Source organism: Camelus ferus, chromosome 7, assembly GCF_009834535.1.
Source record: "Camelus ferus isolate YT-003-E chromosome 7, BCGSAC_Cfer_1.0, whole genome shotgun sequence".
NCBI lineage: Eukaryota > Metazoa > Chordata > Mammalia > Artiodactyla > Camelidae > Camelus > Camelus ferus.
Window position 1 is genome coordinate 5,654,026 of NC_045702.1, and position 25,043 is coordinate 5,679,068.

Sequence of the window (25,043 nt, forward strand, 5' to 3'; positions counted from 1 at the left end):
CAAGAAATGGCTCATTGCCTCAGAGGCACTCCCAATCCCCTAATAAAATAATGACCCCTCCCTTTCCCCCTCACTCCACATGTAATAACCTATATAATGACTTTTGTACAAATCATTTCTTTTTTCTTCCTTTTTTTTAAAAGAGAGAATAAACATTTTTATTAACATTTCTCTTGACAATATCAAATAAATGTTAAACATACATTTAAAGAATGTCAGTTTGAACATATATTGAATTATTTGTATAAATCATTTCTTTGCTTTTATTTAGACTAGTGTTTTGCCATCTATGTGTGCACCCTTAAAATATAATAGATTGGTTTTGCCTGTTTTGAATTATATATAAATAGAAATTTTACTGAAGGTATTTTTTTTCCTTTTCAGTTTTATTAGGTAGACTTATTACAGTTTGACTGCACATATACATTGTATTGCATGTAAATAAACATATACAATATACTACAGGTATTTTTTTAGTTTACGTATACGTACTAATCACTGTTTCTAAGAACAGGTTAGAGCTTTAGCTTTTTAAACTTTTATAGTTATCAAAGGAATAAAGCCAACCACAAAATAAGAAGCAACAGAATGTGGTAATCCAATCATAAAGGACAGTCAAATGTGCTTACACATATTCAAGAAATCAATCATCTAAGTTATAAATAATAAGTAGTTCATTTGTGTCCTTACTTTTTTATCTTTTATTTTTTAGATTCTACCTATAAGTGATATCATATGGCATTTTGCTTTCTCTTTCTGGCCTACTTCACTTAGAATGACGACGAAAACTTACTGAAGGTATTTGTGTCTTGCACATTTTGCTCAATTTCATGTGGTTGTGGGTTGTTCACTGCTCTACTCTGGGAGTTTGCAACCATTTATATATCAGTCCTGCTGAGGATGGATTGTTAGGCTTGTTTCCAGTTTGGGGATATTATGAACAATGTTTCTGTAAGACTTTTTGTACATATGAGCTAATGAACGTGTGCACCTGCGTGTATAACTTGGCATGTAGTGAAGGAGCCATGAACCTATGTCTCAGTCTTACTGGTTCATGCCTGTTTTACAAATCTGTTGTACCAGTTTCCTTCCCTGCCAACAGCGTATGAGAGTTTCCATTGCGCCACATCCTCGCTAATGGTTAGTATCGTCAGACTTTTACATTTTTTGCCAAATGTGATGGATTAGCTCGTGCTACCTTATTGTGGCTTTCATTTACTTTCACCCGAATGTTGATAAGGTTGAGCACATTTCCTATACTGATTGACCGTTTGGATTCCCTCTTGTGTAGGGCATCTGCTCAAATCTTTGGCTATTTTTTCTATTGGGTTGCCAGCCTTAATGATTTGCCAGAATTCTTTACGTTAGATTGAACAATTAGAAATTTCTGATACTTGACCATTTTTGAGCTACAAAAATGGCAATTTCATGTGATTCAATTTGCTACATTCTGGGTACTGGCCCTTTGTTAATCACACGTGCCGACCAGTATTTTATCATGTTATGTGGCTTATCATTTCACTTTCTTTATTCACTTTTTGAGGGACAGAAATTTCTAATTTTAATGCAGTTAAATGTATTGTTCTTTTCTTTTATGACTGGTGCTTTTGGTGTCCTGTTTAAGAAATCCTTTCTTATCTTTTGTGCTGAAGGTGGCCAGATTGTGCTGGGGGCTTGGAGCTTTGCTTTCAGGGCATCTACTTTGGGCTCTGGGTCACATTGCTTCCGCTGTGGGGCAGGCAGATTCCTCTGCGACCCCAGACTTTGTTGGGTGGGGGAAGAAGAGGCCACTTCTAGGGTTCTCCGCCCAGGTTTCCAAGAAGATATTTTTCACGGGTTGTTTCCCCACTATTCTTGCGAGAGTGGAAGGTCTTTCCAAGGGATCAGCAGACCTGTGTCCTGCCGGGCCAGGGCTGGGGGCCTGACCGAGCTAATATTTCTGTGGATGCTCATGTAGGGTGGGCTGTGACAGGGTCTGAATCCAGCTCAGAACTGGGGTATCCGGTTCCTGAACTGTGTGTCCCTAGAGCAGATGAAGTGGGACAGGGGAGACACTGGCTGGGACAGGTGGGACACTGGCTGGAGACAGTGGAGCAGCAGGAAACCTCCCATCTGCCCTCTAATTCTGGATTTTGCGGGATGCAGTGGCATGATTCTAACCAATTGCCTCAAGCTGAGCAGGTGGTTAGGGGGCATGCCTGTTGGAGAGGGGGAAGATGTCATGACTTCTTGGCACTTACTTCTCAAGGTCACCTGGGCTAGGCAAGGCAGAGGACTGTCCCATGATTCATAGTTCCTTTCCAGTCCCCACGGTGCCTGCCGCATAGGAGGTATTAGTAGATATTTATTCAGTAGTGCATTAATACTTTTCAAAGAATTGTGTGAAAAATTTTTTTTCTAGTTTCTCCTGAAGAAAATTTTTTATAGCCACTAGGTGGCAGGGTTAATCACATCAAGTGGGCTTGTCAGGGGAAATTCAGATACGGAAGCAGGCATTTGTTTTTGTTTTTTGAATTGAAGTCAGTTACAATGTGTCAATTTCTGGTGTCCAGCATAATGTCCCAGTCATGCATATATATACACATATTCTTTTTAATATTCTTTTTCATGAAAGGTTATTATGAGATATTGAATATAGTTCCCTGTGCTGTACAAAAGAAATCTGTTTTTTAACCTATATAGTGGTTAACATTTGCAAATCTCAAACTCCCAAATTTATCCCTTCCCACCCTCTTTCCCCCAGTAACCATAAGATTGTTTATTATGTCTGTGAGTCGTAGATGAGTTCATTAGTTTCCTCTTTTTTTCTTTTTTTTTTTTTTTTATGATCCATGTATGAGTGATATCATATTTTTTTTTTCTCTTTTGGAAGCAGGCACTTGAATTTAAGTTCATTCTTGTTTTAATTCTGTTTTTGAGCTTGTTAATCACTAAGTTTAAAAAACATATTGTTGTAAGAAATATTTGCAGAGTAAAACTGAGGTAAAGACCCTGGTAGGTTACTTTCTTCTTCCAGCTTAAGATGGTATGGATTTCTAAAAGTGTTTCCAAACTAGTCCTTTTACAGCTTGAGTGGATGTAAATTCTTTCCATTCTTTATTCATATGAGTGAATGTCAACTCAGTTTGCCCTTCTGCTCAGAAGTGGTCTTTTACTGTCAGAATGTGGCAACCTCCTTTGTTTATTGCATCTGACAGATCTGAGTCTCTGAGAACAAACCACTTTGCTCTGCCTGACCCCTTCACAAGTCACCCCAGGGCTCCTCCTCAGCTTCTGTCTCCCTTGGCTACCCTCCCTCCTTCTGAACAGCTTCAGAAGAGTCCCAGATCTTTGATTTTCTGTAGGGAATCAGATATCTTGCCAGCTCTGCTTTTTGTTTAAAAAAATTCAAAAGCAATTTGTTTATTTGAAAGCTAAAGCTACAGACTTCAAACAGGTTTCTGTTTTGAAGGGGAAGATGAATACACAAATCTGGAAAGGATTTTGAGATGCTGAGATAGGGATGGGCAAATAATCCCAAATGTGTCTCCTTATCATTATTGACCTGATGCTGGTTGATCACACACCAGTTTTTCTTCTCTGACTCTCATTTTATCCATGTTGCCTTAAACAATGCTTCTTATTGAAAAATATATAACCAGCTTTCAATTAGTTATAATCAATTTGTGCTTTCCAGCTTCTGCTCTGGGTGATACTCATTCCTCAAATGATAGATTTTATCCACAAAGTGACAACTGTTCTTTTTGAGGGAAAAATGTATTAATTAGAATGTCTGGCTCTAAGTGATAGAATATGTAAAATAACCTGTTTTCTTCTCATATAAACATCTAGACAGGCAGCCCAGGATTAGTATGTTATGCCTCCAGTCATGCTTTTTCTATTCAATGAATGGACTCTATTCCTAAATAACCTCATGGCCCCAGATGGCTTGTTCTGGGTCCAGCTATCACACCTGCATTCCAAGCATCATAAAAGAGGACACAACCTCTTTCTTAAAGGGTGCTTGCTGCCCAAGAGGTGCACACACTACTTCCTCTTAAATCTAGTTGCTTAGAAGTCACTTGATCATACTTTGCTGGAAAGAAGGTTGAGAAATCTAGTCTGCATTCAGAGAAGTTATATGCCCAGTTAATATCCAGAGGGCCGATTACGAGGAATAAAGGAAGAATGAAAACTGGGGAACAGTATTAGTCTCTGCTGAAGGGCACTCCCTATGCGTGGAAGACCATACCTTCCACTGTGTGTGTACATTTCAAATCCAATAATGATTTACATAGCTCTGGTTTCCCTAATATTTCCACTTAGGAACTCTGTTTTACCTCATTTGAAGGGAGGAGAGAGGGCTTGGGGATCTGTGAGTACCTTCTCTTTTCCCAAGTTCTGTCATTAGTAATCCACATTTGTTTGACTAATTTGAACTGTAAAGTGTCCAATTTTTAGACACTCTTATATTTATATTTATCATTCAACCCTCCCATCAGCCAAGGATTTTAGATATAATGGTCCACATTTTACAACTGAAAGGACTATGTCTCAGGAGGCATCTGTATCTGACCCCACATTCGGGAGCTTCTGAGTTGCAGGGCTGAGATTTGCGCTCAGGTCTTCTAGTTTACTACTTCTCTCTGCAGCTGTGTCTTTGTTTCCTAGGGTTTTATTCTAATTACATAGTTTTCATTTCTAGAAGTTCTTTTTGGGATTTAAAAAAAAAATCCCAAAGATCATTTTCTGATAATCCCTTATTTTTGCCGATACTTTTAATTCCCTTTAAAAAGTTCTTTAAATACATTAAACATGGTAATTTTATATCCTATGTCTAAAAATGGCAATAACTGAAGGATTTGTGTTCCAGATTTGATGTTTGTAATTTACACTAAATTTCAGGTTTCTTGAAAAATTTTTTTTATTGTGAAACAGTGCTTTTAGAAATTTTTTTTGAGGCCTGAGGTGAAGGTGAATTTCTTCAGACAGAATTTGCATTTGTTTCTTTAAAAACAATTTTTTTTATTGAAGTGTAGTTGATTTACAATGTTAGTTTCAGGTGTACAGCAAAGTGATTCAGTAATACATGTGTGTATATATACATATTTTTCCTTTTCAGATTCTTTTCTATTATATGTTATTACAAGAAATTGAATATAGCTCCTGTGTTATACAGTAGGGCCTTGTTGTTTATCTCTTTTATATATAGTAATGTGTGTCTGTTAATCCTTGCATTTGTTCCTGACAGGTGTCTGGGATTATAGCATCTTGAAGACTTTAAGTTCTTTTCGCAGGGCTTTTGGATCGCCTAAGCAGTGGGAATTCAATCCACAACTCTCTGTTGAAGTCAGCTTGTCTTCTTGAGCCTTCATTTCATTCTTTTCACCAAGAATTTGCTTGTCATATCCTTTGATGGGGTGGAATTTTTTCCAGCTGTTTCTCAAAATTGCAGATTTTTTTAGTGGGGAGGTAATTAGGTTTTTGTTTTATTTTTGTTTTATTTATTAATGGAGGTACTGGGGATTGAACCCAGGACCTTGTGCATGCTAAGCATGCACTCCACCACTGAGCTATACCCTCCCCCCGAAACTGCAGATTTATACAGGGATCTTTACTTTGATTCCTCAGTTTAAGTGGCTCTAGGATCTGTTGTCTGTCTTCAGTATAGTCATGAAGCACAGTTTTGGATTATAAGAATTTGGCAGATGGCCCTGAGGGCAGCGTGTGGGTTAGTTAACATAAGGGGCTGTTCCTTACAGGGCCCTGCTTGCAGGGCTGGCCCTTGGCTGTCGTCTCAGAATTTGGCTTTTGGAATGTTCCTATGCCGATAAGATTGTTTTGTGTACCTGGAGCCCAAATTCCATGGTATCAGCTCCCCTAGACTATTTGTACAAACAATGTGATTTCAGATGGATACCTACTTCTCTTTTTCCTGAACTGTTGTAGTGCAGGTGGAGAGAGTGCTTATGTGACCAGCCCAATAAAAACCCTGGGCTTGGAGTCTTAAACAGGCTCCCTGGGCAGAAACACTGCATGTGTGTTCCTGTGTGGCCCCTCACCAGTGGGAGAATGTAGGAAGCCTGCACCTGGATTCTTCCGGAGTCTACCTGATACATCTTTCCGCCTTGGTGGTACTCCTGTGTATCTTTTTGCTGTAATGTAATCAAACTTAGCCATGAGTACAACTCTATTCTGAGTCCTGTGGGTCCTTCAAGTGGAGAACCGAATGGGTGGGTGGTTGGGGGACTCCAAACAGGCAGATGCTGATTTCAAAGCGCAGCCGTCTGAATTCATGCTCCTACTTCTGTTATGACCTGTTCAGTTTAGCCATGAATTTAAAACTATATGAGTCATATTTGATCCAGAAGTTTTAGTTATTTTTCTTCATGGGACAATTATTCAGAGTTTATATTTCATCATATTGTTGGATGTCCTACCTTTAAAAATGGATTCCTGAAACGATTGCATCTTGGTGTTATGTTATCTACTTATTTTTTTAAATTTAATTTTTTTGAAGTGTAGTTGATTTACAGTGTAGTTTCAGGTGTACAGCAAAGCTGTTATTTACTTCTTAATATTTCCAAACAGTCAAAATAAAAAATGCAACTCTCAAATTGTCAAGTATTCACCCTCTTAAATCTGAATTGTAGGGGGCAGGGCTCAGAGTCTCAGTTCGTTTCATCCTGTGTCCCCAGGCATTTGGACCTACAGTCCCAGGACCAGCCCTCAAAGGGAGACTGTTTTCAGGGCCAGCAACTCTAGACTCAGACAGGAGGTGGGGAGTTGGAGGAGCTTTGTAGGTTTGCTGTTGGCTCATTGTCCACTGCCTCCCTCCAGCCAAGAGAAATTCCCTAAGCGAGAAGCTGGGAGCAACAACAGAGAGTTTATTTTCATCACTGCTCAGGAGGGGACATGAAGCAGGCAGGATGGTGAAGGTGTCGGGCCACAGCAGCTGTGATGGGTGCAGGAGCAGGGTGGAGTGTGGCTGTGGGGGACGGCCAACTGGGGCGAGTGGGGAGCATCTTCTCCGTCTGGTTCTTCTTCCAGAAGGCAGATGCAGGGTCACCTGGCCCAGGCAGAGGTCCAAGCAGAACTCCTCCAGAGAGGCAGGGCTAGATTTCACTGGCTCCCAGCAGTTTCTTCTAAGGGAAGGTCTCTTTTCTAAAAGGAGGGGTGAGACAACCCAAGAAGGAGAGAAAGAGTGAATTCTGTCCCCCAAGAGCAGCTTAGTTCTGCAACCAATCAGATCCAACATCAGCCTCCTGGTATCTGATGCAAAGAGCAAGGTCCCACCCCGGATATGGACTTCCCTGGCTTCCCAGGGTCTTTGGACTGGGTGCCACTTGGTCAGGGACAGGGACTCTCTGGGCTGGGCCACTCCTGGGGTAGAAAGACAGGATTGATGCCCCTTGAGACTCACTGTAACCACCCTTTTCTCTTCCCCAAAACATCCACTCTCCATTCCTGTCTCCTCTGGACAGCCCCGCTGCCCCAAATACACAGACACACAGTTTAGGGACTCACCTCCTTAGGTCGGCGTCTTTTCCAGCAGTACAGACACAGGGGGACCAGAGACGCCAAAAGGAGCAGAACCCAGACACCTAATAGCAGGCCCTGAAGGCTTCTGACCAGGGCCTGGGGACAGAGAATCAAAGCTGTAGGCACCAGAGCGACAGTTGCCATCTGTGCTCTGTCTCCACGGTCCTCAGTGATACAAGGTAACCCTCCAGCCCATGCATCTCTGAGGAAGGAGCCTGGTGTGGAGGTGGGTCAGTGGATGTAGCCTTCAGAGAGCAGCCAGAAGACCTTCTCATCGGGCCTCAGTGTCCTCACCTGAACAGTGATGGGCTTGGGCTGTGATTTGGTTCCCTGACAAGCCCAAGACTTGAGAGGACCAAGGGTGCATTCCACACCTTTGCAGCACCTCACACATTTGCAACATCAGCTCATTCACGGTGATTTCAGTGTTTCTATTTCCACTAATCTGTCCCACCTACAACCTCAGGAACTGCTTCCGCTCTGTTCCGTGCCCCATCTGTAGTAACGGTGGTCACAATTGGTGTCCAACAGGTCACACTGTTTTTGATGGTCAGCCTCTCTGTCGCCCACATTCTTGGCCTCCCTGCCCACTGTCTCCTGCTGAGCTGGTCCCCGGCTCTGCTACCTTCAGCATGTCCAAGTAGGAGATGCAGAGCCGTAGCCTTCCGACATCTGGATTTGGAGAGCCGGGGGGCCGGGTGGGCCCCCAGGATGGGGAGGTATCACAGATACTGTCATAAAAATAAAAGGAGTACTTATGGAAACCGCTAGCCCCAGTGATGATGGCGGCCATGGCCGTGGAGAAAGCTCCCAGGGCGAGCAGGGTCCTCAGCAGGGCCTGGGGAGGAGAGGAGGCAGAGAGAGAGCCAGGTGATTCGGCCTTCTGGAGCCTAGCCCTGGGCAAAGATGGGAGGAGCCCCCAGGACCTGGCAGGTGACAGGGCAGGAGGCTTGGGATGGCTTCCAGCTTCTGGGCGTGGTGTCAACCCCTGCCCTTCCCTGAACTCACCCAGTAGATGCCACCTCGTTTCTCATAAATGAAGGCGACAGCTCCAGCCAGCACAGCCTGGGGAGAGATGGAAGCAGGAGCGGGGGTGGTGCGGGAAACGCCAGCCCTCCAGCTGCCTGCTTCCCTTTCCCACCGTGGCCCCCACGGTTAGAGCCAACCATCGGGCTGGCCCTTCCCCAGAACATTCCATGTGGACCCGAGATTGTGAGCTGAGCTCTGCTGTGTGTAAGATAACGGTGAGGGTGTTGAGGCCTGACTTCAACCCCGAGGCTGCAGGACCCTCTGTTTTAGTGACATTGAAAAGTGCTTATGGTCAAACAAGGGGTGAGCCCTCCTTCCCTTCTCCAAAACCTCCCTTTTGAAGCAACACCAAGCGCTTTCTGAAAGCTCCAGGGTGGTGAGGTGGAAGTCCAGGTTGCTGGAGAAGCTCTCAGTATGGGATGAGTCTCCCTGCCTCGGGGGTAGGCACCCCGTGGCGCCCAGCCACCCAGCCTGCTGGGCTCATGGAGCAGGAAGCCTGGCCGCTCCCAGGGGAAAGAGGTGCCCCAATTCAAGGTGGCGCATCTGTAACTCGTCTCAGTGTTTCTGCCGTTGGGTGGATGAAGATGATTACTTTCGACTGCCCTCTCAATAAATATGTGTTTGGCTGTTATTCTGTGGGTATGCCAAAGGGCCCTGCCCCCATCCTACCAGGACCCCCCCACCCCACCCCCGAGTTCCCACTGCGGATTGCACACACCCATCTCTTGACATAAGCACTGCTGTGTTATGGATTCCTCCTGGATTCCCGCTGTGTGCAGAGGGCAATGGGAAGCCTCCAGGGAGCTGAGCCTTCCTTGCAGTGTATACACCCTCTAGCACGTTCTGCTTCCCCCATCTCAATGCAAGAGTCTGGAGGTGAGCCAGGTCCTAAATCCTTAGCTGATATTTGCTGTTGAAGGTGGTAGAAGTGATGGGAGGAGCTCGGGGTAGGGAACCAGGACAGCTGACCAGGGACCGTGGCCACCCCTGCCCTTAGCTTTGTGCGTTTCTTGTCTGTAGAAGCAGGGTGTTGGCCTGGAGAGCTTGGAGTCTTTTCCATTGTTAACAGTCTGCATTCTGATGGGGTTGAGGGTGGCGGTCTGTCACCGCTGACGGGAGGCCCACCTGCCCACCATCCTCCGGCCCCACTCACCACAGCCCCTGTCCAGATGGCAGCTCCTGATGCACGCATGGCGGAGTTGTAGAAGATGTAGAGGAATCCTCCCAGGACCCCACTCAGTATTCCCAGCGTGATCTGCGCTGCCTGAGGCATGAAAAACCTAAGAACCCGGATCCCAGGTTCCTGGGTCCCGGAGCAGCCCTCTGCGCCTAAGGCTCAGGGTAGCTTTGAGGACCTGCCACTCTGAGTATTAACAGTTAGAACCCCGAGACAGAGAAAGAGAGAGAGTAGAGGGTAAGAGGCAGGGAGGGAGAAGGAGAGGAGAGGGAAGGAGAAGAGATGGGAGAGGATGGGAAGGGAGGGCTGTGGAGGGGAGGGGAGAGCCAGCCCATACTGAGTCTGGCCCAGGGGAGAGGATGGACTCAGGGCCCAGCCAGCTGGGACTTTAAATGGTCAGTGGCTCCTTCACAGTCCCCTTAGCCCTCAGCCTACCCGACTCACAGCTTTTACTGAGAAGGCCAGTAAGCGAGGGAAAAGCCAGAACTTGATTCTAGTAAGAAGATAAAACTGGCCCAGGGGCTTGTTCAGAGAGAGGCTGGCACAGATTGGGCACCACAAGAGGAGGGGTCTTCCTCTCCTGGTCCTGGGAGCCTGTGAGCCCCTCCACGCCCTGAGGCAGGCAGCCCTACTCACCCAGGAGGCCACCAGCAGCCGGTGGCTGCTCAAGGGCCGGGAGGCTGGGCGGGGCGCAGGGACGAGGGGCTGCAGCAGGGAGCAGCTGCTCAGCAGGAGCTTGGCCAGCGCGGACTCCTGGTGGATGTGCACCCGGATGCATGTGGGCTGAGGAGCCTCAGGGGCCACCTCCCCACTGTCTACTGTCTCCATGCCTGTGGACATCCGTCTGGGAGGGAGGAAGGGAGTGTCAGGGCCAAAAAGTCCGCAGAAGGTTTTTACAGATTTTCCTGGAGCTGGAAACTGGCGGAGGCCCTGGTCACAGAGCTGCATCCTGGACTTGAGATGTGTCATGTGAGAAATCCCTGAGCCCCCTGAGGCTGTGGCCACCACTGAGCCCACTGGAGCCTCCCTCTTCATCCCAGATCTGCTCTGTCTCCCTAACCTCCTCCCACGGCTGGGTGGGGGGGTCTGGACCAAGCAGCACCCAGTAATCCACACCCCTCGGCTTTCTGCTCCCAGCCTGCTCGTGCAGCCATGGGCCCGACCCTGGGTCCTCTGCCCGCCCCTTCTCCCCAGAGCCCTCAGGCTGCTGGACAGAACTGAGTCCTGGCTGCCTGTTGACCTTCTATTGAGACAGCTGCTTCCCAGGTGGGCCTAGCGACTGCCCCCACCCCAGCCCCTAAGTACCTCCCTCTCCACCCATGGCTACTCAGCCCTGCACTGCCAGTTCACACAGCATCCCTGCACCCCCTCAACCCTATAAAAGACCGTGTCGTGGGTGGAGATGGAGGTCAAAAGCCAGAATGACTTGGCATTGAACAGGGACAGAGTTGTACCTGGCCTCTGCTTCTGTCACCACCCTGAAGGCACAGCCTCTCCATGGTGGTTGGTTCCTCCCTCCCTCCCTCCCTTCTTCCTAAGCAAGTTTTGGGGGGCCCTTGTGGGATCAGGGTGGGGAATCCTCTGGGGAGGGGTCCTGTGAGAAGGGTCTCTGGGAAAGGGCCCCTGGGCCGAGGGCCTGCCTCACCTTCTCTCCTCAGGGACCAGTGGCTGGGCTGGCAGTCCAGTGTGCTGAGTCCCAGTGTGCCTTGTGATGGGGAGGGCTGGGGAGGGCTGGGGAGGGGGTGGTGCTGAGAACAGGGCAGAAAGGGGAGGGGGCTGGTGGAGTGCCAGGAAGAGAAAGATGAGGCAACTTCCCAGCACACAGCTGGTGCAAAGGGTCCCTCCAGGGTTTTCCAGCTGCCGGGGGGGTCACTGGGCTCCGATGCCCTGGAGAGTGTCAGGGTGAAGTGGGTGGCTTGGAGACCATGGAGCTGACCGGCCCGGAGGAACCCTATGAGCGTGTCCTCTCCCTATCCCGCCCAGCAAGGGCTTTCTGAACTCCGTGCTGCGAGTGTGTGCTGTCTGAGTGGGTATGAGTGTGCCAGTGTGTATGTGTGTATGGGGGCGCTGTCTTCTCCAGCCAGCCTCATTATCTACCCAAGACGGAATCCCCCTAGAGGGGCCCCTTTGGCCCAGCTATTTTCTGGGAAGTCAAGATGCTGAAGGTCAGGGCCTCATCCCTCCACCGCTTCCTTCGGCTCCCCACCACTGGCAGGTTCCTCAGCTCTGGGGCAGCTCCGCCTAGCTCTGCTCTGCTCAGCACTGGTGACGGCAGGTGAGCAGGGCCCTGACAGCCCGGGTGATTCCCTCCCAAGAGACTCTCACTGCAGGACCCCTCTCCCTTTCTCTCAAGGAGTCTCCAAGACCAGTCCCCAAAGTCCCCATCCTGTCTCACAGGATGTCATTCTCCCCCCATTCCTGGTTCCCAGAGGACTTACTTGGGAGGGAGGGACGCACTGGATAGAGGGTGTGATCCTAGAAGGATGGCTGGGGAGGGTGGGGGTCCCGTGCCCAGCCACGTCAACCTGGCTCTCCCTCACCCTCACCAATGCTTCATGCCTTTATTGAGGGTTGGGTGGCTGAGGCTCAGGTGCTTTTGCGATGAGAGATCCTTTGCTAGTAAAGGTGGAGGTGGAGGGCCCAGGGTGTAGCAGGGATGCTGGCCCTCTCTTCCCAGCTTTAGAGTCACTGAGAGGAGTCAGGCAGAGGTAGTATCCAGGGCACCAAGAAAGAGCCCACAGCATGGAGTCAGGGTGGGGAATCTTCACGGGGCTGACCTGGCTCGGAGGAAGAGCAGGAAGCTAGGATAATCTGGGGACTGGAGTCCAGGGTGGGTGGGTGGGGGTAGCGGTGGTACCCAGGGTGTTCAGAGGGAGCTGGAGCCCAAGGCACATTCATGGCTGCAGCGTGATGGTGACTCTTGGGCCCTAAGGAAGATCTGGTTAGAATCCAGGCTGGACTTCCTTGTGTGTCTGCGAACAAGTATGAACTGCTTTGCGCATCTGCAGAATTGTCAAACATCTGTCGTTTATAGCTCAAAGGAGACCAGGCAGGTGAGAGGGTGAAACTGCTCTGAAGAGCACATAGGTTACAAGTGGGAAGACTTTAAGCTTACTGTTGTTGCTGATGTTATTAGAACTGTTATTAATAATATTACGATTTAAACAGCGACACGTAAGTAGGATGTCCATGAGAATCACCTGTAGAGGATTACTTTTGGACCTGGGAAAGTTGATTCTAAAGTGTATAAGGAGAAGCAGTTAAGCAAAAACAACCATGAAAGAAAAAAGTAACATGGGGTGGGGTCATGAAACAGCTCAACTAAATATTAAACTCTATACTCACAATTAAAATTATGGTGATGATGGATCATCAGACCCACCAGTGGGCAGAATATAAAGACTAAAATAGACTTGGATTCCTATGGGAATTGCATTTTTGCTCAGGGGAGCATTTTAGTCAGTGGGAGAAAGATGATAAACAGAACATAGTCTTCAGAAGTCAGCCATCTGAAAAATACAAAATAAAACTAACTTGGATCCATTCTTTACAACTTACTTACAAGATAAATTCCAGATGGATCAACATTTAAATGTGAAAACTGAAAACATAAAAACACTTAGAAGAAAACATAGAAGAATTATTTTATAACTTTGAGATGGGAAAGTCCTTTTTAAGTATGTTAGAAGACCCAGAAATCATAAAAAATGATTGAAAACTTTGATAAAATGAAAATACGAGCAAAGTCAAAGGATAAATCATAAACTGTAAAGCAGTATTTGGAACTCAAGTGACAGATGGTAATTTTCAAATACACAAAGAACTCCTATAAAGACCAAAACAAAACAAAGTAAAACAGGCAGGTCATAGGACATGAATGGAAAGCTCACAAAAGAAGGGGAAAAAAAGATGACCAATCTCATTCATAAGAGAACTAACGCTACTAGAATAGTCACAGAAAGCTGATTGTTGGTTACCTGGGAGCAGGGCTTGGGGAGAGTTTATTGGGGAGAGGACACTAGGGAACTTTTTGCAACACAGAAATGTTCTGTATCTTGATTGTAGTTATGGTTGTACAAATTTTCACATTTGTTAAAATGCCTTGAGACACACAATTAAAAGGGGGTATTTTATTGCATAAAAAGGATTAAAATCTACAACGGAATGTGATTTTCCTTATATACATTTAAAAAAGATTTCAGTTTGCTGACGCCTTCTGCTAGCCATGGAGAGGGGCAGTGGAGACTCTTGGAACTTGCTTCTGTATGTGAATTGCATGATGTAGCTCCACGGAGGGTAATATTTATTAAAATGACAAATGTATAATCCTACTGACCTGCTGATACCATACCATACTGTTTGTAAGAAAAACACAAATGTCTATCAGTAAGGGACTGTTTAAAAAAATTATGATGCAGTTGCACAATGGAATACTATACAGCCATACAAATGAGCAAGGAGACATTTTATGGAGCGATGTAGGATTCTTTTCTTCTTTTTATTTATTTTATATTTAAAAAATTTTCACAATGTTGTGTTACTTTCTGGTGTACAGCAAAGTGATTCAGTTATATATATGTGTATATATTTCATATTCATGTCCATTATGCTTTATTACAGGATATTGAATATAATTTCCTATGCAGGATTATTTTTAAAACTGGGTTTTGTGAACAAATCATTGCGCAGAAGCTGTGTGTGTAGCATCCTGCCATTTGTGGGAAAGAAGGGAGAAAAAGAATATTTTTACTTGTTTTTATGTTGCAAAAAAGTCATTGTAGGATATGTAAGAAAATGATAGTATTTTTCCACCTGGAAGGTAACTAGCTAGCTGAGAGACAAAGATAGGAGAGAGGGTTTTAAAGGTACACCTTTTTTTAATCTTCTGTTTTTTCTAAATCAAATGAAAATATTATGCGTAAATATATATACTAAGTTGCTGAAATAATTCAGATTCTTATCTTTGTCAATCCCAAGACCCAGACAAACTGTATCTGACCATTTTAGGGGTATGTCCAAGAATATGTGTGATGATTCAGATTTGCATCCCAGGTTAAGGGCACTGTGACATGGACACCTGCACTGGGAAGACCCTTGACAAGGAGACTGTTTTCTTTCCCTGCACTCAGGCGATGTATTCCTTTTTACCCTACCTAGTTCCCAGACTTCACCTCCGTACATCTCCCCGGCAGACAGGATGACGCAAAACATGCTGACTGTGAATGGGGTCGATGTGGCCTCCACGCTGTCCCAGCCCACCCACATCGACATCCACATCCACCAGGAATCAGCTTTGGCACAACTGCTAAAAGCTGGGAATTCCCTGAAGGAGCGCCTTTCTCACCGCCCTTCCAAGGCCAGGATAAGCCATGGCCAGCTGGCACTAGGGGTAAGAGCGGGCTGGAGGGGGAGTTAGCAGGGTGACACTGAGGAGGGTAACACTCCTTCTTCAACAGGATGCAAAAAAGGAAAGTGGGTTGAAACCCCATGAAAACCCACTATTCATATCCCATCTTGTTTGGGAAAAGAAGGTTTTGGGAGTTTCACTACAGAGTTTGGGATGGAAAGGAATAATGGCCCTCTTCTTTGGTGCAACGTGAGCAGTCCCAGCCGGAGGTGGGGGATAGTGGAGACTCCCTGGAGGCTGTTAATTCAGGTTAATTGAACCCGCGTGGACAGAGGACCGGCAGACGCCCGGCAATACGGTAGGCACTTTGGGGGAAAACTACAGAGCGAATCCCTAGACGAGGACCCGACAGTGCCCAGCACCCTTCAGAAGGGATCGGGCAACCACACAAATACCAAGAATTAGAGGCAGATCAGGTGACATCTTGGGAGGCAGGACAGCATCCTGTAGGGGTTGGCATCTGAACTGGATCTTGAATGAAGAAATGTGTTTAGACAGAGGTGGAAGATGGAAAAAGAGGAATCCCAGGTTAAAAGAATGGCAGGAACAAGGGCAACGAAGCCAGAAAGCACAGGGCAAGTTCTGTTGGAGTAAAGAGAATGAGACTCCTGGCTGATGAGGCCGGAAATGCAGACCTAACTCAGCGCCATAGTGCTGAGAGCCTGAGTGACAGGGTGAGGAGCCTGTCCCGAATCACCTTCGATGGTGGGAAGGCTGTGGATGGATTCTGAGCAGGAACCTGAGCTTTCGGCTGCCTCACAGCCAGGAGGTGTCCAGGTAAGAAGTATAGAGGTTCTGCTCCTGCAAGGTCAGAGCAGAAATGATGAGGAAAGAGAGGAGCCCATCCTTTGTGGATGCAGGTCTCCATGACTTGGGAGTGAATGCAGTGGGGCTACAATGGAGGAGAGGAGTCTGAGAAGATGCTGAGGTTTGGAGTGTGGGTGACCAGAAGATTGGAGCTCTGGAAGTCAGGAAGGGAGACACTGGGGGTGGGGGTGGGGGTGGGGATGTGATGGATCTGAGAGGCCGGCAGGACACGTAGGTGGTGATGTCTAAAAGGCTGTGATAGCTGGATCCTGCAGCAAGTGGATGAGTTGTTGCTGGGGGGTACAGGACGTTTACTGGGGTGTAACACCCATGAAGGGAAAAGAGCAAGGGCAGGTTTGGGCAAGGGAGACATCAGCTCATGTTGCAGACAGGGTCTGTGCCAGCCCAGTGGGGAGCTTGGGAGCAAAGACTGCTCATTACAGGAGTTCCATGTTAGGTGGAAATGGTCCTCGTAACCCCGCCTTGTCTAATCATTGGCTGGGCGGCCATCCCTAAAGAGTGTGCCCTCAACTTGAAAGATGAGGGGACCCTGAAGGCGCTGACCCCTGTCGGCTCTCAGCTAACCACACTCTGTTCTCGAAGGAGGCCTTTGTGGCCCCTCCTGGGCAGGATGATGGGCTTCGCAAGGGAAATTGAGGGAAAATAAAGCAGGAATCACCAGGTGGGATGACAAAGTGTGGTACTGAGGAAAACAATGAAGGATAAAAGCCTGGGAAGTCAGACCCAGGACGTGCTGCTTTGTGGATGTTAAGGGAACTTCCAGAGCCAGAGCTGCGGAGAAGTCAAAGCAGAGGAAAGGGGAGGAAGGCTGCGTGGGTGGGAGCTGGGCGGCTGGTCCCGGGGGCGTGGGCTCATGGGAAGGGGGTCTGGCGTTGCCCGTGTCTTACAGGTGGCCCAGGTGCTGCTGGGGGCTGTGAGCTGTGCTCTCGGAGCCCTTCTCTACTTGGGGCCCTGGACTGAGCTGCGTGCCTCAGGCTGTGCCTTCTGGGCAGGGTCTGTGGTGAGTAAGGACGGGGTTGTGGGCTCAGTGGGAGGCAAGTGGTTATGGACAGAAAAAGAAAGAAAGTTCCTTTGGATCTGGGTCAGGGATTTGGGGAAGAGACCAAAGACCCAGAGCCCAGAGGCCCTTTGCCATGAAGAAGCTGCCTTAGGGCATGGGCAAAATCCTTCCACGCGCCATTTTCCTCTTGAGGCGAGGCTGGGAAGTGCGGAGCAGTTATAACTGGAGTCCAGTCCACTTGCTAGGATTCTCTGCCTGCCCTTGGATCCTGCTTCAAATTGGGTATTCTGGGGTCTTTGGGGAGAAGGGTGATGGGGGATATTTCAGGAGACTAAACTGCAGATTTTTCTGGTGTCTTCTCTTCCTAGGCCATCGCAGCAGGAGCTGGGGCCATTGCTCATGAGAAGCACCAGGGCAAACTTTCAGTGAGTCTTAGGCATCCTCCACCCCTCACCTTGTCTTCTGCCCCCTCCTATGTCTCAGTTTTTCTGCCCTTTTTTTCTGTCTTCTCCCCTTTGGTTTCAAATATCCTGAGATCTTTCCTGGAGGAGTAGGGAAGGTTTCCTGGGCCCAAAAGCTGGGGGAAGAGGAGACCGGAAAGAGGGAGTCTGTATCCTGCACCTGTCTCTTCTAGGGCTGCGTATCAGGCCTGCTCATCCTGGCTGGCATTGCCACGGCCACGGCTGCTGTCGTCCTCTGTGTGAATAGCTTAATCTGGCAACCTGATGGCTTCTTCGACATCAGCTCTGTGTGTCATTCTTTAGTCCCTGTCACCACCACCGCTGCGTACCTTCAGAGGAGGCGAGGCAGTTCCTATACACTATGGGAGGAGGATCGCTGCAGAAACTACATGCAAATGCTGATGGTGAGAAAGGAGAGTCCAGCCTTCCAGGGACGCATCACAGCTGTGAACTGGGGAGCTGGGGCACCGGAGGGCAGAGATGTCGGCTCTTTGAGCTTGGACCTCATCCTAGGTCTTTGGTTCAGGAGGTTTTAACTTACACTAAAGACATTGTTCAGGTCTTCATGAAATTTCCCTGAATCACAGGGGATGACGAGCAAAGGGGAGACGTCGAAGAGAGGATGTCATGAACCATCCTTCTGTCTTTTCTAGTGTGGCTGTTCCAGTTACCTACTGCTGCGTAACACACCACTCCACAATGTAGTGGCTTAGCACCACAGTTATTATTATTTCTCCTATCCTGTGGGCTGATTAGGCTCACGTGGGGAGTCCTCACTTGGATTTTTTCATGCAGTTGCAGTCAGATGTCAATTGGGGGTGAAGTCATCCAAGAGCTCGATTGGGCTGGACTTCCAAGACTGCACACCCATGTGGCAGGGACCTCAGCTGGGGCTCTCAGCCAAGGAGCCTACAATGACTTCTCCAAGTGGCTTGGGCTTCTCGTAGCCCAGCAACTAGGTCCCGAAGGGAGTATCCCAGTCAGCATTTCAAGAAGTAGGAAATGGAAGCTTCCAGGCCAGTTAAGGGCTACTCCGTCATTGGCATAGGGTCATTTGCACTGTATTTTATTGATCAAAGCATTCTCAGGCCCCTCCGGAATCTAGGGGTGAAGCAATAGAACCCCCACCTCTCCCTAGCGGGGTGGTTAGGTCACACTGCAGACCAGCAAATGGAGTGGAATCTGTGGCTGGCCCCATAGTTGGAAAATGCCATCTGCTTTGGTGGGAAGTAGTTAGTTGGATAGAGTCTGATACCTGCTGGGGTGACAAGGTGAGAGTAACAAAATCAGAGGAGCAGACTCCCAACTGTAATCTTTTTCTCCCTTTATCTTCAGAACTTCTTCCTGGGAATCCGTGCTCTGCTCCTGGCCATCTGTGTCCTGCAGGTCATTGTATCCTTGGCTTCCTTGGTCATGGGTCTTCGAAGCTTGTGTGGCCAGAGCTCCCGGGCCCTGGTGAGCTGTTGAGGGGGCATTAGGGAAAGACTGGGTCTGGTGGGTGAGGCTCCAGGGACAGGGTGGGACATCATGGCCAGGAACACTGCTTTGCAGTGGTCATGCTCCACCTCACTCCACTTTTTTCCCATGCTCGGCTCTGCCCTTTGCTGTCTGGGGACTGTGAGAACATGACCCCAACACTCTGTCCTGGGTTACCTTCTGCCCTCTGCTTCCCCCTGAGCTCCTTTACTCTCATTTCCCCACTTCCCCTCTTTTTTGTCCTGAATCTTGTCTAGCTCCCTTTCCCCATCACCTTTTCCTCCCCTGCTTCCCTCTTTTGCCTTGTACCTGGTTCTATGGAGCTAACTGCCCCATCCTTTTCCTCCCAAGAATTGATTTTCCTCCTGTTTTTTTCCCCCTAGGATGAGGAAGGGTCAGAGAGGAAGCTACTAGGGGAGAATTCAGTGCCTCGCTCCCCCTCCAGGGAGAAGCCCACAGCTACCATTGTACTGTGAGCAGCCCAAGACCTTGCCTGGACCCTGCACGTCCTTCCAGAGCAGCCCAGGGCCTGTTCAGAGGGGCACGTGCTCCCCAGGGCCCCTCCCTGCCCTGTCCCTCACACTTGCTTCCTTTGGCCCCGCCTCCTCTCCCCCCCACCCTCACCCACTCTCCCACTCATGTCCTCAATTCAATGGACAGGTATTGTCATGTTTTCCTCAATGCTGATTAAAGAGAATCAACTACAAACAAAAATTTTGTGCAGGAAGGATGTGGTCTCCCTTTGTTGATATGCGTGGTGTGTTGATACACAAGGAATTAAACAAAAGTTATTTATCTTATGGCCACAAGGTTCCAATAAGACTCAATTTAATTATGTTCTGCTCTATATCCCAAGTGCAAAAACTCCTTGTTAGGATTTCTTTCTGTTCAATGTAAAGTGAAAATAACCCTCATAGACTGAGAACGTTTTTACCCACCAAGATTGTCTTCAAGCATCTATAACTGGTCTTTGGGCTTTACAGAATTATGTGAGGCATGGAACAAGATTTTTCCTCCCTCCCTCCTTCCCGTCCTTCCTTCCTTTTTCTTTCTTTCTCTCTCTCTTCCTCCCTCCCTGCCTCTCTCTCTTCCTCTCTGAGAGGCAGGCTTTATTACGACTTAGCAGACCCACAGCAGAAGTGGCTGGGGAGCCCCCCTTTGCCCACTGCACAGTCCTGCCCCACAAGGCTGCGCTGACAGGTGCAGAGCTGCTGGGATGAGCGAGGCGTGGCCCCGCTGTGGGAATTTAGAGTGGAGGGCTCCTCACTGGCCTAGTCCTTAGAGATGTGTCAACAGGCTTGTGTAATAAAAGGTCACAGAGATGAGACAGAATTATGTTCAGAGTATTGGACAGGGTTTGACAAATTATACCCTGAGGGGCAAATCTGGTCTGCCATCTGTTTTTATAAATAAAGTTTTATTGAAACACAGCCACACTTACTGGTTTCCACACTGTCTATGCTGCAAAGGTAGAGTTGAGTGGTCTCAACAGAGACTAAATGGTCCACAAATCCTAAGATAGAGTTTGCCCATCCTGGTGCTGGGGACCCCAGTGGAGGGAGTGGTTAGTTCTGCTGGGTGACTGACGGAACTCAGGGAGCCTGAACTCTGGCTTCCCCAGCTGTGCACCTGCCCCCAGATTCTGGGACCGGTGGCATGGGTAACACGGAGCGCTTGCTAGAGACACAATCTCTTTGCCCCACCCTAGACCTCCGAACCAAGATTTGCATTTTCTCAAGATCCCCAGGTGCTTCCTGGGCTCAGCACAGTTTGAGAAGCACAGGTAATCACACCTAGGGGGCTTTTTCAGACAGAGGACAGACCCTCTTGAATTTGATCTCTTTGTTGTCATTCTTTTTATGAACTTGGTAACCTTAGAGGGTTTTTTTTTTTTAATCCTATTTTTTCTTCCAGTTTTATTGAGATATAATTAACATACAGCACCGAATACATCTAAGGCGCACAGCAGAATGATTTGACCCACATACATCATGAAGTGATTACCGCAAGCCCAGTGAACAGCCACCATCTCACGCAGGTACAAAATTAAAGAAATAGAAAAAAGTTTTTTTCCTGTGATGAGAATTCCCAGAACCCACTTCCCAGTAGCCTTCACATAAAACATATAGCAGTGTTAATTCTATTTAACATGTGGTACATTATATCCCTGGTACCCATTTATCTTAAAACTGGAAGTTTGTACCTTAAAAAAAAAAAAAAAATATATATATATATATATATATATATATATATATATATATATATAAAACATCTTTATTGTGGTATGGTTCCTGTACAGTAAACTACACACATTTCAGATGTAAAATTTGATAAATTTTGATAGATGTGTACTTAATAAATTTAGAGTTCTAAAAAGGAATTTCCTTGATAAGAAGCAACAGCAGGGCAGAACTGAAGATGCTGGGAAGAGGAGGCAGCTTTACTTTTTTCAGCTTAAGATGCTATGCATTCCTGTGCGTCAGTATTTCTAAACCAGTCCTTTTATGGCTAGATCAGACAGAAGTTCTTTTCATTTTTCATCCTGGTAAACAGACGTCAGCTTGATGGTTTGTTTAAACGCTGTCGTTTTTGTTTTGCAGCAGGAAGTCATCTCTTACTGTCAGAGTCTGGCAACCTCTTTTTTCCCCCTGAAGTTTCTAAGTCTCTGGGGGAAGCGACTCCTCCACCGGACTCCCCCACCCTCCCCAATTTTCTGTCTCCCCTGCCCTCCCTCTCCTCAATTTGTGAATAGCTGTGGGAGTTTGCTCATCTTTGGTTTCCTTTTCTGTAGGAAATCAGATGTCACACTCCTCTCCCCCTTGATAGATGTGTACATGGTAAACTTAGAGTTTACCCCTTTCTTTTGTTTACTTAGAAAAACCAACGGCTATTTGTCTATTTGCACAGCTCAGTCTTGGTGGCCAAACTGCATACACGCAGCTAGAAATCACTTCATGACCCTGACATGGGGTCAGGCAGATAATCCCAAGCCTCTTTATATTTACTGAAGGATTTAAAACCATTCAGAGTGTAAACAGGAAATGGTTCTGTTTCTCGTTTCCAATCACTACTTTCCACCGTGTTTCGTTGGCTCCTCATCTCCCCATTTGGATACTGGTCCTTTAACAACAGCACCAGATTCCAGATTCCTAAACGTGGTCATTAAAGTGGTCTCACATTTGGTGTTTAAGACCCAGTTGTGTTCACGTTTGAGCCTGCAGTCATCAGAGCTTGGTCCCCCTCCGGGAGCTGACCGCTGCTTGGACCAGGAGGGGCGGAAGGAGTCCCCTGTCCGCCTGCAGCTCCTCCTCCGTTCGCTTCCCGGCTCCTCCTCCGGGCTTTCCAGGCTCAGCCCGGGGCCAGGGGTTGTTTGCTGCTGTGATGTGGGTGGTCGCTGTTCTTACTCAATCTGGGAGGCATCTGGGAATTTCCCTGCCTTCTGCTCCTTTACCTGCCTGGGTCAATCAGGAAAACTGCCTGCAAAAGTGTATCCTAAAGAGAAAGCTATGAAATGACGGGGAGGGGAGGGCTTTCCTGCTACTGGAATATTCATTTACTGTTTCTTGCCCCTGCACTGCCCAGAGTCTGTTCAGAGATATTTCAGTGGACGGGATAAGGCCAAGTCACCTTAAACAACACAAAGAAGGCCCCGGAGATTCAGATCCAAAGACTTGCTGACAAAAAAGTTTGTAGTTAAGTTTTATGGAACATTATCAACTTTGTTTAAAAAAAACAACACCTTTCTGAAGTAGGAGGGAGACAATACGGTGTTGGTTTTCAGTAGCAGCAGGTGCTGCTCCGACCGTCTTCAGCGTTTATTGGTTCGGTTTATTTCTCCCTCTCCCCATCTTCAACCCCCACCCACTGCTCATTCAGGAGGATTTCTCCTTTTGTAGTGGTTTCCTTTGAAATCTTTTTCTTTTTTAAAGCATGTGCACCTGACTAAACAAATTCTAAAGATAATCAATAGCCTTGTCTTTTACCTGAAAAATATAGTGCCTTTAGAATGCTCCTTGTTATATGAGATTCTTATCTTGAATTTTAGTTTTATCTCGATTTATTTTAACCCCACAAATTAGATTTTTTGTATACTCAGTGTTTGTTTAAATTTATGTATGTTTTCATTAAAAAAAAAAAGCTCTTCTTTTCTTTCTATAGTCCAGGCATTCTTTTGGATATAATTTTTCTTCTTTCTTGAGGTGCAGCCTTTAAAAGTTTCTTCAAAAGTGGAAGTCTCTTATATGATTCAGCAGTCCTACTCCTGGGCATATATCCAGAAAAGACAAAAACTCTAAGTTGAAAAGATACATGCACTTCAACGTTCATAGCAGCACTATTTACATTAGCCAAGACGTGGAAGCAACCTAAATGTCCATCAACAGATGACTGGATAAAGAAGATGTGAGGTGTGTGTGTGTGTGTGTGTGTGTATAAAATGGAATATTATCCAGCCATAGAAAAGAATGAAACATTGCCATTTGCAGCAACTTGGATGGATGTAGAGATTATCATACAAAGTGAAGTAAGTCAGAAAGAAAAAGGCAAATATCATAGGATATCACAAATGTGTGGAATCTAAAAAATAATACAAAAGAATCTGTCTACAAAACAGAAACAGACTCAGAGACATAGAACACAAACTTATGATTCCCAAAGGGGAAGTAGGGGGGAGGGGTAAATTAGGAGTATGGGATTAACAGATAGATACTGCCATATATAAAACAGATAAACAACAAGGATTTACTGTACAGCACAGGGAAATATATTCACTAGCTTGTAATAACCTAGAATGGAAAAGAGTCTGAAAAAGAATATATACATAAACATCTGAATCACTTTGCTGTACACCTGAAACTAACACAATATTGTAAATCAATTATACCCCCATGAAAAGTAAAAGTAAAATGTAAACACGAAAAAAAGTCACTGCAAACACTGGAAAAAAAGTGGGGTCTCTTGGTGGTAAGCCTTCTTAGTTTTTATTTATCATAATGTTCTTTATTATACTTGGCTCAAGATAAATAGTTTCACTGGATATAAAATTCTAGCTTTAGTTAATTATTTCCAGTTCTGGTTGCCTTTAAGATCTTTATCTTATCTTTGGTGTTTTGAAGATTTACTTCAAAATGTGTAGTTGTATAGGAATTTATTTTCCTTCGAAAATGCTCCCTGAGAAATTATTTAAAAAAATTTTTTTCAAGATACTATACTAGCTTCTTTTTAAAATATTCCTGTTCTTTTCTGATGCTCTCTTGTTCCCAGTCATGCCATTGATGATCTATTTTATTTCTTTAAACTTACTACATTATTTGTTTTCTTTTCTGTAAGAAAAGTACCAACTTTGAAGTCTTTGCTGTTTTTTTCTCCCAACTCTCACTAAAAGTATCTTAGTTATCTATGTATTAAAATTTATTTATTTTCATTAACTTTTAAAACCATTTAAACCACTTTAAGTGTATAGTTTAGAGAGAGGGGAAAATTGGGAGTTAGTATTTAATGGGAAGAGACTTTCTATTTAGGATAAATGGAAAATTTCTGGAGATGGATGGTGGTGATGGTTGCACAACAACGTGAAGGTACTTAATGCCATTGAACTAATGCTCCTCCAACGAAAGGATACTGAGGAAACCGCAAGGGGTCAAGAGGAGGGCACTGAGGTCAGGAGGAGGGCACTGAGCGTGATCCCTGCACGCAGCACCAGCACCACAAGGGAGCTGGGCGGACCATCCAAGCCTCCCTCTTCTCCAGCCCAACCCTGGTCAGCAGGAGCATGAGAAAAACCCTTTAAGCCATCATACAGTTAAGCAGTTACAAACACCATTACAGATGGTCACCAATGATAATAGGGTGCTGCTCACTTACATAGTAAGGCCTCGTTTTCTGACTTCCTGGGTGGGGAGGGTCCCCAGGAAAGTTCCAGAGTGGATGTGGCACATTCAGATGCTGCCTCTACCTTCATTTGCAAGAAGACCAGGTGCCTGAGGAAAGAAGAGGTCCCAGTGAGCTGCTAGAGAAGCGGAAGGGAAACACATCCAAACAGCACCCTCAGCAGCATAGGGAGCAGTCTATTGCAGCCATCAGCCATAAGAACATGCTGTCTCCGGGGACTAGAAGACAAGAGTTACTTAGAGATTAAACCTATGG

General features: G+C 46.4%; 2 protein-coding genes across 3 annotated transcripts; one reads left to right on the forward strand and one right to left on the reverse strand.

Annotated features, from left to right (window-relative positions):
- Positions 1 to 6,846: 6,846 nt before the first annotated feature.
- Positions 6,847 to 11,517, reverse strand: TMEM176A (transmembrane protein 176A). The gene is made up of 7 exons (XM_014564167.2): positions 11,373 to 11,517; positions 10,364 to 10,571; positions 9,704 to 9,814; positions 8,530 to 8,586; positions 8,147 to 8,359; positions 7,507 to 7,617; positions 6,847 to 7,143 (listed from the first exon to the last, which is right to left on the reverse strand). Exons 2-7 carry the CDS (start codon positions 10,565 to 10,567, stop codon positions 7,102 to 7,104), a joined length of 738 nt encoding a protein of 245 aa, XP_014419653.1. The 5' UTR covers positions 10,568 to 10,571; positions 11,373 to 11,517; the 3' UTR covers positions 6,847 to 7,101.
- A 111-nt stretch (positions 11,518 to 11,628) lies between these two features.
- On the forward strand, positions 11,629 to 22,077 carry TMEM176B (transmembrane protein 176B). Of its 2 annotated transcripts, XR_004321227.1 has the most exons (8): positions 11,629 to 12,002; positions 14,885 to 15,116; positions 16,852 to 16,962; positions 17,331 to 17,387; positions 17,597 to 17,827; positions 18,759 to 18,878; positions 20,814 to 20,937; positions 21,500 to 22,077. XR_004321227.1 is itself a non-coding variant. In XM_032483158.1 (7 exons), exons 1-7 carry the CDS (start codon positions 11,884 to 11,886, stop codon positions 19,373 to 19,375), a joined length of 963 nt encoding a protein of 320 aa, XP_032339049.1. In that variant the 5' UTR covers positions 11,641 to 11,883; the 3' UTR covers positions 19,376 to 19,809. The 2 variants fall into 2 exon arrangements, 1 of the variants encoding a protein (XP_032339049.1); XM_032483158.1 differs by lacking the exons at positions 20,814 to 20,937; positions 21,500 to 22,077 and adding an exon at positions 19,283 to 19,809 and having other exon boundaries at positions 11,641 to 12,002.
- Positions 22,078 to 25,043: the final 2,966 nt, after the last annotated feature.

Excerpts from the sequence above, each read along its gene's own strand:
- TMEM176A (XM_014564167.2), bottom strand. The coding sequence starts at position 10,567 with ATGTCCACAGGCATGGAGACAGTAGACAGTGGGGAGGTGGCCCCTGAG. Across the intron at positions 8,587-9,703 it reads CCATCTGGACAGGGGCTGTG|GCTGTGCTGGCTGGAGCTGT; the intron begins GTGAGTGGGGCC and ends ATCTCTCCCCAG. Across the intron at positions 7,144-7,506 it reads AAAGACGCCGACCTAAGGAG|AAAAGAGACCTTCCCTTAGA; the intron begins GTGAGTCCCTAA and ends CCCTCCTTTTAG.
- TMEM176B (XM_032483158.1), top strand. The coding sequence starts at position 11,884 with ATGCTGAAGGTCAGGGCCTCATCCCTCCACCGCTTCCTTCGGCTCCCC. Across the intron at positions 15,117-16,851 it reads ATGGCCAGCTGGCACTAGGG|GTGGCCCAGGTGCTGCTGGG; the intron begins GTAAGAGCGGGC and ends CGTGTCTTACAG. Across the intron at positions 17,828-18,758 it reads ACTACATGCAAATGCTGATG|AACTTCTTCCTGGGAATCCG; the intron begins GTGAGAAAGGAG and ends CTTTATCTTCAG.